Genomic DNA, 17,013 nt, shown 5'->3' with positions numbered 1-17,013 from the left:
AGCAACAAAGTATAAAGTTTTACAAAAAGAAAAGGTTTTTATTTTGGAAACTAGAGGTTTTGCAAATGAAATATGAAAGCTATATAATGAAAATAAGTATTTTTATTCTCAGAATGAATTTCTCCTTTCACTCGGACTGACACAGTAAAAGCTGTGTAAACTGAAGTAGAAATACTTTTTTAAAAAATACAAATTATTTTGCATGAAGGTACACTTTGTACTTCAGACTTTTAATGTGCATAAATCATAGTAACATGGTTTCAGGATTGATCAAAATAACTGTAACAGTATACACGTGTTTAACGTGTATAGATAAACAAACAGTTTAATTAGAAATCAACTATGTAAGTTGTACCATCAAGCTTATTTACAGTTTGAATTAAGATGTATCTTTAAACTTAGATTTAGATTTTTTTTCAAGTGTAAAGGATCAAACATATTTGTTTATAGCCTCAAATGTTGAGTATGTTTTAAGTGCTTTTTAGGTTCGATTGGATCCACTTGCTAAGTGGCTTCAAACTTGCATGCAAGAACATTGAGGCTTCAAATTATAATCATTTATGAATAATGAGAATCATGTTCTAGAATAAAGGTAATTAACTTTTAGTAGATGACAGTTTAGATTTATCACAAGATTGAGTAATGACTAAGATATTGCACATGGATGGACATCTGTTGTTCATCAGGCTTCAACCAAGGTTAATTTAACAAAACAGTACAGTTCATTTGTTATGAGCATTAATATATTCCATGTTAAAAAAATGATTGAAGCAAGTTTGAGTTTAAATAGTTGTGATGTGCATGCTCCTCCCTTCTCCTCGATTTAGGATGTTGTTGTGTAGGTTACTTTGAATTACTTTAAAACAGTTCAAGAACAAAGGTAGTTTTCAGTAATATGCCATTGCCACAGCATCATATTAAAAGCAAGACAACAATTTTACTGTACATTGTAATACATTCATAGTAATAAAGTTGGTAAATGTTAACCTTTTTTCCTTTTTTGTTATCCTTTTCTGAATGAAGATCATAGATCTCTACTTTTTGTTTACTTTTTTGGAATTTTGAACTTTATCATGTACTATTTTATAGTACATAATACATGGTAACTATGGCATTGTGTTATGATGAAAAACCTGCACTTTTTTGTAATCTGTAAATGCTGTGTTAAAAGTTTATTTCTTGAAAGTATATTTTTTTAGTGATTACCTTTCTTGTTATTGTTTCAGTTGATTTGATCTAAATATTGACCTATTGAGTTTTCACACTGTAACTTCTGATGTGTTCTGTGTGTCTTCACAAACCTTCAGTGAACAGTAAGAGTCATTTGTAGATAATAAATTAGAATTTTTCATGAATTAATTTGAACAAAAATTTCTCCATGGATATATGTAATCAAAGTGTTGACTTCTGTGAGTACAAAGTGATTTTTATGTTAATATTGAAAGTACTTTTATTCATTTGAATAATTTCAAATTTCATTTGCAAAATCTTCATAACCTCCTAAAAGATTTCAAACATTTTATTTTGGTAAAACTTTGTTTTATCCATTATTTTTTCTACACTAACTCTATATGAGGTTGTTGAATTTGACTGATCTCTTAGCCACCAAGAAAAAAAATCGAAATAAGTCTGAACTACTGCTTTTTTCTCTCTAGAGTGATTTCAGATGACATAAATCTAAATTTGTTTCTCCTAAGTACCTTTAAACTTGTAGCGATATACATGTGTGAATACTTTAACAGTAGCTCATGCATTACGTAATTCAACAGGGTAACACGAGCTACTTACAAGTTTCTACTTTTCTCATGAAGAATTATTATTAATCTTTATTTTACCTAAGCTTACCTTGTGTTACTTAAAAGTATAATAATTTCTACACTTTACTTACTTGCTCACATGATAATAAATAAATAATGTGTATAAAAAGCAAGAAATACCTGGGTCTTCTCTTATTTTTGCTGTTGACTGTCAAGGAAACTTAACCCTTCATTTTATATTTGATGATGCTATTTCACTGGATAATTTTTTATTTAATAAAATACTGAACCAAACAACACAGTAATATTACACACAAAGCAGACAGTGTCATATAAATATCACAATTTTTTCTGGCTTTCTATCTAAGCGACAAGAGCAATTAAAAGTTTGACTAAGCGTTAATATGATTCCTGTGGGAATGAAGTTTGAAGTGGATGTGATATAGGCAATTATATCACAGAAAACAATAATGTAATGTGTTATCTGGTAGATTTAAACTTTTGCTTACTCTTGGTAATAAAATAGTATTAAACATAAGAGAGAACTGTTGGTAATTTGTGAAAAGATAATGTGAGAAATGGGTGTGTCAAGATGAGTCTGATTTTCTAGATTATGGCTCACATAGGATGGAAGGCTATAAAAATTATGCTTTGTCTAAGTGTTGACAACATGATAGAGTTCATACTTCTTGAAGGGATGCAAGGAAAGCAAAATTCATAATTCTGGTATAAGGTTTTTAAGAATATTTCTTTATAAAATTAAGAACTTGTTTTAAAATTTGGGTTATTAATTACATTGTATTGTCAAATGTATTTTAATGTCATAATAATGAATTACTTTAATTTTAAATATGACTCAATGAAAACTTATGCACAAGAATAGATCCCTGTAGTGAGAGGGCTAATATTGTGTATTAACTTATTATCCCAAACACATCTTCATCCTTCAGAGTTTTGAGAAAAGCAGAGTTGGGTTGGACTGCAAATGAATTTGTTTTTAGAGAAAAAGTGCTGGTTTGCAGTAATTATCTAAGTCTACAGTATCATGAAATGAGAAAATTTACTATGTTCAAATGAACCATAGTACTTTGAAACCACAAACATGAATGTGTTTTGTAGATGTTGTTATAATATGGATATGATGTGTATATATATTGAGTGCCCTGGCATGTGAATATGAATACCTCTGAAAACAGTTGTATTGTCAAAAATAATCACAGTACTCTCATGTCTGTTATATGCATAACTTTACTAAATGTGAACCCTTTCAACAATAGAAAAGGCAAAGTTATGTGGATCTGTTTCTGTTCTTTTTGTTTCTTATGTTGTATTTTAGACTCATATAATGAATGTAAACTTTATAGTAAGACTGTTTATTTTATTATGCCAGAGCACTATCACTGGCAAAGTTTGTAACAACAAAAGGAAGATAAGTGTTAAGAAAATAGTTATTTTCGTATGTTATATTTTGTAGGGTCCAAGCACACCTCAGTCTCCAATGATGTCTCCATCACCATTAGGTACCTCTCCATCACCAAGATTGCAACATTCCCCATCACCTTTAATGCAACACTCTCCAGCACCAATGCCACCATCCCCAATGATGCAACATTCCCCTCGCATGGTGACTTCACAGCCTGAAGGTGCTGGAAGGCCTAATCCTGTACATGTGACTCAAGTAAGTGTGAGCAAAAACATCACAAATACATGAAATAAAATGAGGTTTTTTATAAAATGTAAAAAAACATCAAAACAAATTACTTCAGAAAGAAGTTTATTCTGGAGTTTTAACTCATTATTTAATTTTTTTTAATATACCTAACCTAAGAATACAAAAAAAGTTTTTTTAATTTTTTACAAGATAGATTCTATTCCTTTTTTTTACACACAGTAATAAGTTTAAAATGTGCTCTTGGTGTTTTTATAAAGATTCAGCTATTATGATACACCATTCTTATAAGTATAATAAAAATGGATTTAAACTTTTGTATCCAATAAATTTTGGAGCAACAATAAAGTTGAAACAGTAATAAATGGTAAATCTCTTTCTGTTACAAGCAGATTTTATGTTAATCATCTTTCCAGGCTTAATAATAAAACTAATAACTAACTTTATTCATTGGGTTTTTAACTTTTTGCCATAGTTTTTGTTTTAATTTTGAAGTGAAATAAGCAGTTAATATTTTGAATTATACATAGTTGCACATTTATTTGGAATAATAATGTTCTTTACAGCAATGACCTGCCCAATCGACCCAGGGCAGGATCCATGGAGGTTGATAGCTCTCCTTTGAACAAGGACAGTAAGGAAAAACGACGTGGTCATAAGCAGAAGGGTTCTCCACCCAATTTACCTACATGTAAATAAAAATGGCCACCCTGATACAATGGAACTATCGAGGTTTACATTCTAATCTGGATGACATCAAAACACTGATTACTTCCTACCATCCTGTATGTCTTTCCTTACAGGAAACATTTCTGAAACCTACCAATACAGTCATCTTTCGGTGGTTTTCTTTGTACAGAAATGACAGACTCTTTGATGGACAAGTGCATGGAGGGTTGGCACTGTTGGTTGATTAGCATATGCCCACCCTGTCTTTGCCACTTCACACACCCTTGGAGGTTGTAGCCATCTGTGTTTTCTTTGGTCATACCATCACTGTTTGCCCTCTCTACCTGTCGCCTGTAGAGTCGTATGATCAATCAGACCTTGATGCTTTCATTGAACAGTTGCTGTCTCCTTTTTTCATCCTGGGGGAATTTAATGGACATGATCCCCTCTGGGAAGTGCTGATATTGATAGGAGGGGTTGCTCTGTAGAGCGTATGCTCTCTGATCACAACCTTTCTCTTTTCAGTACTGGTTCTTATACTTATTTCCATCCACCTAGTCAGTCCTTTACTGCTATTGATCTCTCAATTTGCTCCCTTCATTATTCTCTCATTTTTCAAGGATGGTTGACAATAATCCACAAGGCAGTGATCATTTTTCTATAATCTTGAGCGTGACTGGCCTTGGTAGATGCCACCCGACCCACATGCCCTGGTGGAAGCTGGATCAAGTAAACTGGCCCTCTTTCACTGCTCTCGGAGAACTTGATCCTGCCATCGTCTGTAAGCCATCAGTAGACGACTGTGTGGCAACAGTAACTGACTGTATTATACAAGCAGCTGCTCAATGTATTCCTAAAACCTCGACACGTTTTACACTATATTCTCATCTATGGTGGAATCCTGCCTGCCACATGGCATGGAAGGTTCAAAAACGGGCCTGGGATACATTCTGTAGATATCCCACACTCTTGAACCACATCGCTTTCCAGTGGGCCTGTGCACATGCTCAGTAGGTAAGATGTCAAAGCCAGAAGGAATATTGGGTTAAATTCACAACTGGCATATCTTCTACCACCAGTTCCAAAGTCATATGGGACAAGATTCGAAAGGTCAGTGAGCAATATAATTCTATCCCCCTCTCGATCTTGATCTCAGATGGCCAGGAAGTAGCTGATACTGGAGCATTGCTGATACTCTAGGTGAAAGCTTCTGCCGGGTATGTAGCACTTATGCTTCTTCTTTCCCCTTCTTAGCCATCAAGACTCGGGCAGAGCAATCTCATCTTTCCTTACGAGCAGATTGTCTCTATGACTATAGTCGTCCCTTTATGCTGGTGGAACCCAAATCTGCCCTTTATTGGTCTGGCAGTACATTGGTTGGATCTGATGATATACACTATGACATGCTGCGCCATCTATTTCCTGCTTCTCTTGCTATTCTTCTGATTGTTTTAACCAGATCTGGCAGGAGAATGTTTTTCCTGATGCCTGGCACCAGGCTATTGTCTTACCTTTCTCTAAGCCTGGGAAGGTTCCCAAGATTCCTTCAAACTACCATCCAGTTGCTTTGATGTGCTGTCTCTGGAAGACCTTAAAGAGGATAGTTAATACTCATCTTGTTTGGTGCCTCGAATCAAACAACCTCCTCTCGGCCACCCAGTGTGGGTTCAGACGACAGCGCTCCACCATGGATCACCTGTTTCGACTTGAAACGTCAATCAGAGAAGCCTTTCTCAAATAACAATATCTTGTATCAGTATTCTTTGAGACTGAGAAGGCTTATGATAGAACATGGAGGTATGGCATTTTGCAAGACCTCCATATATATGGGTTACGTGGCCATTTGCCCATTGTTATTAAAAAATTTTTAATGGACAGGAGATTTCAAGTTTGTGTGGGTACGATACTTCCCTGTTCTTTTTTACAGGAATGTGGAGTCCCTCAGGGCTGTGTTCTGAGTGTCACACTTTTCAGTATAAAAATTAATGCCATCACTGAACAACTCCCTCTCACTGTTGCAAACGGGCTCTATGTTAACAACTTTCATATTTCATGTCAGTTGTCAAACATGAGGTATATTGAGCAGCAACTACTGACTGCCCTCAATCATTTACTGAAGTGGACCACAGCAAACGGCTTTACCTTCTCTCTCTCTAAAACCGTTTGCATGCACTTTTGCCACCAAACGTGATATTCACCCTGATCCTGAACTCCGTATCTGTGAAGTTTTGCTGCCTGTGGTCTCTGAGACTAAGTTCTTGAGGCTAATCTTTGACTGTAAGCTAACCTTTATACCACACATCAAGTAGCTACGGATCAAATGTACAAGAGCACCGAACATCCTCCATATCCTCTCTACCACCACTTGGGGATCGGATTGATATTCTGTGCTAAAGATATATCGTGCTCTCATTCGATTGAAACTTGACTATGGATCACTGGTCTATGGCTTGGGGCTTATCTTTGACTGTAAGCTAACCTTTATACCACACATCAATCAGCTACGGGTCAAATGTACAAGAGCGCTGAACATCCTCTGTGTCCTCTCTACCACCACTTGGGGAGCAGACCGATGTTCCATTCTAAAGATATATCGTGCTCTCATTCGATCAAAACTCGACTATGGATCACTGGTCTATGGCTCTGCCAGACCATTGGCCTTAAAGATGCTGGACTCTATTCATCATCAAGGACTTTGGCTCTGCACTGAGGCTTTCTGCACTTCCCCAGTTCAGAGCTTTGCACCTCCAGCATTTGCAACTGTCTTTACTATATGCTTCCCAAAGCATCCCACTTGGGGTTATGTTTTCCTTCCTTGTTGAGCCATACTTTTTCAGAACAGATGGTCTGTATTACTCCTTTTGGCCTTTGTATCCAGGTTCAGTTGGATGAATTGGGTCTGTTCTTGGATAACACTGCTGTATCCAGTGGTCAGCCCATCCCACCATGGCTTCTTACAGTCCCCAATTGTGACCTATTTTTAAGTCATCTGAGAAAAGTAGACATTCCTGATTGGAAATACTGCCTGCTATTTGCTGAACATTTTTCAAACCATCATTCCATTCCTATTTATACAGAATGTTCAAATTAGGTGACTGTGTGGGCTCTGCCATGGTTTGTTATGGTTTGGTGGTTGAACACAGAAGCTGTAGAGGGGATTGTACTCAAACTGCACTATTTATACTGACATGCTTAGTTCTCTACTGGCCTTGCAATCACTTGTCGTTGGTTCACACCCTGTTCTCACCAATATTCAAAACTGACTGGCCCATTTCTCTTTAACATCTACTTCTATCCAGTTTTTCTCTATACCAGGCCATGTTGGTATTTGTGGGAATGAGCTCGTCAACACCGCAGCTAAGTCTATCTATGGTCATGTATTCAAGGCTCGGTTCCATGCCAGCTGGCAGTCGACTTGGAGTGAGCAACGCGAAAACAAGCTTTTTCAAATAAAACCCTATATTAGACTTTGGCCATCTTGCTTTTGTAAGGATTGGAAAGAGAAAGTTGTTCTAACTAGACTATGCATTGATCACAGTTCTTTAACTCATCATTTTATTTTATCTGGAACTGATGTACCAGTGTGTAACACTCAGATCACAATAAGCTACATTTTACTTTCTTGTCATCATTACAACTGTCAACGATAGCACCATTTTAAACACGTTCTGTCCCAATGTTTCTCCATAACATTAGACAGTGTTATTGGTGATGGTGACACTGTCCACCTTGGTAATGTTTTTGGTTTTTTAAAGCCCATTAATCTTTTTAATGCCATTTCAGTTTTTTAATTTATACATTGCACCTTTTTAATGTGGCTTCCTTTTAAAAATAACAGTTCATCTAGTTCGATTTGAAATTAGAAACTGACCGTAACATTAAATAACGTGAAACCAGAATTGGAAAGGCCAACTTCAGGTGACTAACACTGCTGTTGGAACTATCCATTTGAACTACCTGTTAGTCATCCTGGCAAGTTATTATTATAATTTTGCTACACCTCTTTTAAAACCTTTTTATTACTTTTCTTTTTGAAAATGGCCATAACGTCAAATAACTTGGAACCAAGACTGGAATGGCCAACTTCAGGTGACTGACGGTGGTTTTTGTACTTACCTGTTAGTCTTCCTGCCGAGTTATGATAATTACAGTTACTCTACAGAAAGTCCTTTACAACTTGAATTACTGTAGTTTTTTTCTTAATGTTGTAGACTAGATGTAAACATTGGTTTTATGCTACTTAGGTGTTTGTTTTTTTTAAACTTTGTTTTGTTTTACCTTAATTTCCTTTTATGAATTCACTTTTAACTCTTTACCGGATATTTGGCACAGATAGCTTAGCTGCTTTGTGCCATAAAACACTAAATCAATCAACCAGCCATAATGTTCTGAATTGGTTTTAACTTTGCTGATCATTATTCTCATAAACATTTGTGTTAATATTTTATTATATATCTTGTATGTAGATTATAGTAGCAACAAATAAAAGTTTTCTTTCTTGGAGTGATTATTTTTGATAATTTTCAGGATGACAATAATCCTTTCAGTGAAAGTTTCCAGCAAAGAGAGTTTCAGACACAACAACACTTCTCACCAGGTAGTATTCAACAGCAACAACACATGTCTCCTCAACAACTCCCCTCTCCTGGACCTCAGCCTCTTCCTAGAAGTTCTTTGGGTTCTCAGGTAGTGCCTCAACAACATACTTTCTCTCCTGGTTCTCAGGGTGGCCAACAGCAGTGCTTCTCCCCAGGAACCCCTAATATCCAACAACAACGATTTTCACCAGGTAGTCAGGGTGTTCAACAGAGATTTTCTCCAGGAACTCAAGGAGTTCAGCAGCATTTCTCCTTGGGTTCTCCAAACTCCCAACAATCACCGTATTCTCCAGTGTCACAACAATTTCAACAGCAACAACAACAACAACAACAATTTACAATAGGAGTTCAAGGTGTACAACAACCACAATTTTTACCACCGCAAACATCGTCTAGTCCTGCTCCACAACAGAGGCAGCAACTTCCAGCAGGTGGTGTGTCCCAACCTTCTCAACAGCAACCACAGTTTAGTGGACCTCGAGATATTCCCCAACATCAAAGACCACAGCAGTTTTTTCCCCAGACTATGCAGCTTCGACATTTACCGCCTCGAAGCCAAGCTCCTCAGCAGTTTATTAACCAGGAAGGACCTCAAGGAGGTTGGTGCTATCATTGAAATATCAGTACATCATTGTTGCATAAACAGTATTTTGTAGTTTTGTTTGAATTTTTTATTTTTCAAAAGAAAAGGAAAAACAGTTCATTAAAAATGAAAATAAGATTGTGGTATTACATGCTAAATGTCTTTGTACATATAAACAAAAACATTTCCCAAAAAAAATCATAAATTACTATATCAATACCACAGAATTCGACTATAATATATATCAAACTTCATAAATAGGTTGTATTTAACTCTGAAAAAATATTTGAAATTTGGAGCAGAAAACCATAATGGGAGATTCTAAGTTGTTGATTGGTTATTCACATGTCATGTATGGAAATTAGTTTATATTTGGGACTATTTCCAAACATGTTGTTGACTGTCATTCCAACCTGTTATGATGTGTTTTTACTACCTTTTCAAGTTATTAAATACATCTGGTAATACACTCATAAAGACCACAACAACATTCAAACTCTTTATGAGATATTGGTTACATGTTCAGTATCAGGAAATTCAAATTGAGAGAATATTGTAAAATTGACCTCATATGACAGCATACATTGTTTTGGATTACAAGATGAAATTAGAACAAATGTACTTCCACTGAAAAAAAAACCCATTAAGCATTATGGTAAAAAGAGACATGAGTTGGCACAGATCAATGGTTTATAAGACCTTGAGTATTTGAAAAATGGACAGAAGGAGTTGGATGGTTTTATCATATGTTACTGTAACCATATTTCTGCTTGAGACTCCAAACAAGATTGAACCACTATTTTATCTGTTGATGCATGTAAGGATGAATTTCACAGAGGTAAAAGGAAATAATCATTTAAAGTTGTAATTCTTTATGCTATCAGTATGGCTGACTGTTGTAAGGAAAGTTTCTCATTGAAAAAAGTAGGAAAACCAATCAAAATATTTATCCACTTGATTGACATTTTGTAAAAGCTGTGGCATTTATAGTCCAGTATGAGGATATGAGAAATCATATCATTACTGATAGAAGTTGTAGATATTTTGTGAACCAGTAGTGAAATGAATAACAGTGTATATGAGTTGACAGTACTTGAACAAGATTGCAACAGTTTTTGGATGTATGTGAAGAAAGTTGTGAGTATTCTAAAAATGTGATACAGTGAAGCAACATATAAGTATTATTTAGAGCAGATGCATGTATAATTTTATTCTGCAGTTTAATCAACTTCAGATGCGACATCATCTACGAAACCAACTGCTTTCATACATGAGACTGATAGTCCCAATTTTGAATTAATCACTGGCCACCACATATGATGCATCTGTTGTTAGTGATGCCAGATCTTTACTGGAGCATGATGATGATAACATTGTGGACATATCTTGTTGTCCCAAACTATTATACCAGGAGAAATTAATTCATTATGTAGCAATGAAACACTTCCCAGTGGTTGGGTATTATGTTCAGCATATGGATACTGTTGTGGTTTAAGGTATATTGATCCTTTCAAAGTACAAAGTACAAATTACCAAATTGTTTCAAGAAGGTAGCTAATAATGGTGCAAAAAAGATTAATCCTGGAAGAATGTGAATACTTGGTCAGTAAATATCCCCAGTGTATTGTTATTCCAGCTGAAAATGAGATATGGCATGTTATGTCTGCTTTGCTTAGGGAATGATGCATTGATGGATTTATCAGGATGTGTACCAGGAGAATTCAGTAACCTCATCTTCAACATATCATTGACATTTTTTATAAACACAGCAGCAATATTACACTTACAAATACACTACAAATCTTCAAGGAGTGAACACAACAGAACTCATTACCATAACTGTGTAGGTAATTCTGTTCTTTTAACATACGGTTGTAAGGCTCCTGAATTCCAAAAGCCCATAACTTTCTATTTTTAAAAAATATTATTATTTTTTGAAAGTATATTTGAACTCCTGTTTAATAAAGGTATCAGTTTATGGTATTTTTAGCAGGTAGAACATTGTTCCATGTTCATGCACAAAACAAAATTGCTAACAAAGGGGTAATATATTTCCAGGCCTTACTTATGAACTATGTGCTAAAGTGAACTGAAATAATTTTAGTATGGTAGGTGAATATTACAGTTTTCTGAGCAGTCATTTTAAGCTTTATCATTCTGATTGAGGTTTACGTTATTAATCAGACTTGCATTACATAATTATTTCATCAATAACCCTGTTTTTTAAGGGATCTTAATTGTTTAGCCGTTATTGTATTCAGTAGGCCTAGATATTTTTATTTTGGAATATTATGAAATACATTGATATCAGTATATCACACAAAACTTATGTTTGCATTCTCTTTAGATTTCTCACCCAGGTATCCTTGTTTAGTACTTAGAGATAAGGAGTTTGAGGCTTAAAGAAACCATGGATGTTTCTAAGTAAGATTAGGCTGGTCATACAAGTTTCATCCTTGTTGGAAAATATTGTCAGAAAGGAACTTCTATAATGTAATTATTCCAGTGTCTTGTAAAACAAATGAAGCTATTTAGACAAATATATAAACCATTTGATAGCTAAATATTTTGTTATGCAGCTGAAGAACTTTGGCCATGCCTTTGGTATTTGGTTAGAACACTTACCTGTTCTATATATATATAGTCTTGAAAGTGCTGGTGTCTAAAACATTGAGAGAATATTGAGTACTAACAAGTTTGTTGAAGATATTTGAAAATGTACAAATAATATAAAGTATGCTCATTTTTTCAAGTATTTACAGCATATAATTTGTGTGTGTGTGTGTGGAACTTAAAATATCAAAAGCTATGAAATAATTGACATTTGTAGGCTTTGTTTATTAAAACAGTCATAATCTTTTTTTGTATTTCATAGATGAAGATAAAAGACAGCAATTACTTCAACAAGTTAAAATTTTCAAAGAAAATGACACTCCATTTTCCCAGGCTCCTGGCCAAGTGGGTCCACGATTTGCACTTAGCTCTTCCTCTGGTCAGTCTTTTACAAGATTGGTTGGCCCATCGGTAAATCAAAGAATAATGAATAGATCAGGTCAGATATTTCTGTTTCAATATTTCTGAAATTTGTAATAATATCAAACAGTTGTATTTGTGAATTATTATATTAATTTTCTCAACACAACCTCTTTATAGTTGTTTAAAGTTTTTTTATAGAGTTAATACTTCTCACTTTTCAGTATAGTTTGGCCATTTTTCAGTTAACATTATAAGGCTTTCACAAGTAAAATAATATTTTTTTTAGTGAAGTATGTTTAATAAACTAAAATACAGATTTGTCCAAGAATATATTGAACATTTATTTTGAATAGTCCATGTGCAAAGTATTTTAATGTTAAGATTAAAAATACTTTTCATCATTTCAAAAATTTCAGATTTCCTTTGTATAATCCCTAAAACCTCCTAAGTACACTTCAAAATGTTTTTTCAGTGAAACTTTATATTTTATCTGTTATTTTCTTTACCCTGTCTTTATCAGCCAATTGGATCGACCTCATAACCACCCAAAAAAATCATAATGAATCTAAATTACCTTTTTTTACTTCCTAGAATGACTTAAAATTGTAACATGAAACTACATTCATTTATTCTGAATATATTTTAACCTCATAACAGTATACATCTATTTATAATTAAATTTTATTATTTCATTGCCCTTTGAACTGTTTCAAACTACTATCAAATTATATTAACCATGACCTGCTTGCACTCATGTCTTAAGAAATATTTTTTCTTTATTATTTATTTTATGTAATCTAATCTCCAATAACCTAGAAAGATCCCTATTTTTACATTTTAATTATTTTTATAATAGTAAATAAAGAATAAACATGAAAAACAAGTAATGAAGTGCATACCCAATCTTTTTTTCTTGCTGTCAGTTGTTGATGACATTTAACCTTGCTTTTTTATGTTTATGGTAGTAATGAAGTAAATACATTTTTTGTTTAATTAAATAATGCACTAAAGAACATAGACTACTATCATGCAAAAAGTAGACTATATTCCCTATTTCTCAAAATTTTTCTGCCTTTTTAACTATGTGACAAGAACTATTACAAATTTATCCAGGCTAGTTGTTGCCAATCTGATGGGAATAGAGCTCTTACTAAATGAAATTGACAGTTATCTGTTCAGTACACATAGTTACACAAAACATCATTTCATAGATGAAAACATTGGCTTTCTGTTGGTTATAGATAATACATAATTAAATGTAAGAGAGAACTGTTAACAAATCCTGAAAGGAGGAGTCTGATTTTCTGTTTGTTAGCTCTGTAACCAAACAAGATTGAAGGCTACAAAAATTATAGTTTGTCTGAGAAGTGAAGATTTTGTAGTGAGTAATTTGTTTAATTTTGTACTCTTTAGAGGGTTGGTGGATAAAATAGAAAAGAGAAGATACCCAGAGAAAATGTATCGCATGTGTTACAGTAGAGGAAATTAAGGATGTTTTTAATGCTGCCTTGTAGAATTAAGAATGCAAAACTTGTTTACTATTAAAATATTGATTATTAGCTTAGACTGTGTTACATTAATTGTTATAACATTAAAGAAAAAAAGTTTAATCAAATTTTGAAACCTCATTTCAAATGTGATAAAATATACCTGTAGTAGGTAGGACTAACACAGTTTCAGTAACCACCACTTCCTGCTGTAAACACTACAAAACACTGTGGAAACTTATTAAATGTAAATGAAGATGTCATGGAAATTTCTTGATCTTGTTCTTTCTCAAATCCTTCACTGAAACTTTGTGTTATGAGTAGTAAAGGATACCTGGGACATGAGGATTAATATATTTATAATGCACACAACATTGCCTGACTGTAGTGCAGTTTATAAAATAAACTTAGACTATGAATATTTATTTGAACTGATTTTTTTATGTTCAGTATAATGATAATACATTACATTAACATTTTGTAATTTAAGATGTATTTCTACATGTACTTTTCAATATATAGGCTTTTAAAAATCTTTCATGCTCTTTTAAATACAACTGAATTATTTCATTTAAGGGCAATACATTTTTATAGATTACTTTGTTAATTTACTGTTATTTTGTATGTCATAATTCTGTGTTTTAGGAGTAAAAAATGCATGCTTTCCTTTTTTTAATGTATTTATATAGTTGCTAAGTAACTGTGTATAGCAATGTTTTCCAGGCTTTTTCTGTCATTCAGCAAGCTTTCATCACAAAATTCTCACTTAAGTAGCTATATTTTAAAACACATTTTTTTCATTCAGTGTGCAGACTGATTGTAATTTTTCTGGAGACCTATGGTCCACGAATTAGCAGTTGGGAACCACTGGTATAGAGGGTATTATGATTTCCTGTCATTGTTTAGTCAATCAGCTTATTCTTTTAAAGTTTTTTATTATAAGAAAAACTGTTACTTACAAGGTTTTTGTTATCTTGATTGTTATAGGTATTCCCACAGATTTGGTTGGACAGCCTTTTCCAGCATCATTGCCAGCCTCTACTCAAGGAATACGTCCTGGTCAAGTCAATGTGCACTCTGGAATGCTGCGTCCTCCACCTCCTTATCCATCTCATGTAAAGCTCACTTCTTCAGGTCCTCCTGATCCTTCAAGATCTGATTCAGTATTAACAACACTTGCTTCATCTCAAGGTATCTACTCTTGTACTTCTAGCATAGCTGGAACGACTGTAACTTCAGAATCATCATTATCTTATTTGGAAGAGTTAAAAAGAAAGCAACCAGCAACAGCAATTTTGCATAACACATCTGGACCAAATGTTACAGTATTAAGCATCCGTAGTTCAGAAACAGAACTAGTTCGACATAATACTCAGAAAGAAGAAATTAGTGATAATACAGGGTCATCTCTTTCTCTCAGTAGTCAAACACTTTTACCAATGGGACATAGTGCTGTTCATCCAGTTCCTGTTTCACAGAAAAAAAATTCAAATTTTGCTGAATCATTCCAGGTATCTCAAAATAGCCAAACTTTATATATGTCTCAAAATCTTCCAGCTGGTCAAAACAGTGCTAATAAAGAGGATACTTTACAGTATCCAACAGAAGGAAAAGAAGAAAAGAAACATGTTATTAGCAGTAGTCTGGAAAGTGGAGCTAGTACTGAGAACTCTTCCCAAGAAGGTTTTGAAACAAGCTTTATTGCCATGAGAAGAGATAATGAAAGTGCTATAAGAAAGCAGGCATCTGAGCTTCTCAAGTCTCAGACTGTTACAAGAATGTTACATGGTCATAGCTCTACTGAAAATAAAGATTGCTCTCTAAAGATTGAGAATTGGTCATCTGTTGTAATATCTAAGTCTAATGAAGAGGTATCTGATGAGAATTTACAAGCAGGACAACAACATAGTGATAGTGTGCAATCTCAGAAAGAAAGTAAAGATCAACAAGTGGCTTCTAGTAGTGGAACTAAATCCTCTCAAGTAATAAAGATTGCACAAGGATCAAGTCAAATAGACCAGAGAGACAAGTTCTATCAGCCAGATGTAACACTATCTGAAAATCTAATTTCAAGTGGGCAATTCCAAAAAGGAAGCATTTCTTCCCAGCCAGTAATTCACAAAACTGCAGAAACTTCAGAAGGTTTACCTTGTACACGTTCAGAAGTGTGTGATAATGTAATGTCCTCTACTACTGAATCAGAAAGGTTTGTGTTGCAACATTCTCTAATTAGTGGCTCAACCTCAGTGTCAGTTGAAAATGTATTGGTTGAAAAATTGGGTTCTCTGGCTTTTCAGAAAAGCCAGCCAGAAAACAGATGTGATGTTACTGCATCACCTTCCAGTGGCCTTATGTATGATCAGTTAACAGACTCCACACAGACTAGTTCTTTCAAATTCAAGCCTTCTGATAATGAAAAGAATCCTCCAGACAAATGTAGTTTTAACACACATATACCAAGTGAAGATGTTTCTACTACACTGGTACCTAAACAAGAAGAGACTAAAATTGATTCAGAAGTTTCCACTTCTTCTACCACTGTAACCCCTAAAAGTTCCAGCACAAAGGAGGAGTTATGTGCTGGTGATATCAAGAAAGAAACAGTGGAAGACCTAAGTGAGGGCACATTTGAACTTCATGTGGTGGGGTCACCAGAGGGTCAAGCTAATGATTCTCCAGCACCAATGTTTCCAGCAAAGCAGGAAGGGAAGAACCAAGAAGATGCTGAACTGAGTTGCTGTTCTGATTCTCAAACAGAAGGAACAGAATCATCAGGCTATGCTGATAAAAACTTGTCACAATTAACAACAGCATCGACATCTGATTTTTCTGCAAGTATGAGTTCCATAAAAGAAACAACTGACACATTTTCAGGTATACAGTATGAATTTCTTATAAGTTTCTAGAAACCTCATGAATATTAATTTTTTATTCCATTAATCCTACATTTCTTCAGCTGAAAGATGACTTTTAAACACTTGGCATATTTTCCATCATTATATTTTTAAATATAGCAAGTGTACTAGTTTTAAGCATAATGTTTAATGTACATTTTATATTTAGATGGACTATAGGCCTTCAAATTCATGTAATTTAAGAAATGATGAATAAATTAATATTGTTAACTTTGTATAATGCAAACTGTGGTTTATTATGAGACATTTCTATAAATATTAATAGGATTAAGTAATTTGTTGGATATTGATAGCCCCTGAAAAAGCTGTAATAGCAAAATGTTGAGCTAATAAAGTTACATTCTGGAGACATAGGTACT

General features: G+C 34.1%; 1 protein-coding gene across 1 annotated transcript in view; it reads left to right on the top strand.

Moving 5' to 3' along the window:
* The window catches only part of LOC143232713 (histone-lysine N-methyltransferase 2C-like), a 180,224-nt gene that overhangs the window by 100,445 nt on the left and 62,766 nt on the right, over positions 1-17,013 (top strand). Inside the window, 4 exon segments of the mRNA XM_076468458.1 lie at positions 3,232-3,435; positions 8,623-9,292; positions 12,152-12,328; positions 14,727-16,613. Of these exon segments, the coding sequence (XP_076324573.1) occupies positions 3,232-3,435; positions 8,623-9,292; positions 12,152-12,328; positions 14,727-16,613 (2,938 nt within the window).

Source organism: Tachypleus tridentatus, chromosome 11, assembly GCF_004210375.1.
Source record: "Tachypleus tridentatus isolate NWPU-2018 chromosome 11, ASM421037v1, whole genome shotgun sequence".
NCBI classification, from domain to species: domain Eukaryota; kingdom Metazoa; phylum Arthropoda; class Merostomata; order Xiphosura; family Limulidae; genus Tachypleus; species Tachypleus tridentatus.
The sequence above is the reverse complement of the archived record's forward strand: the minus strand, read 5'-3'. Positions and strand labels throughout refer to the sequence as shown.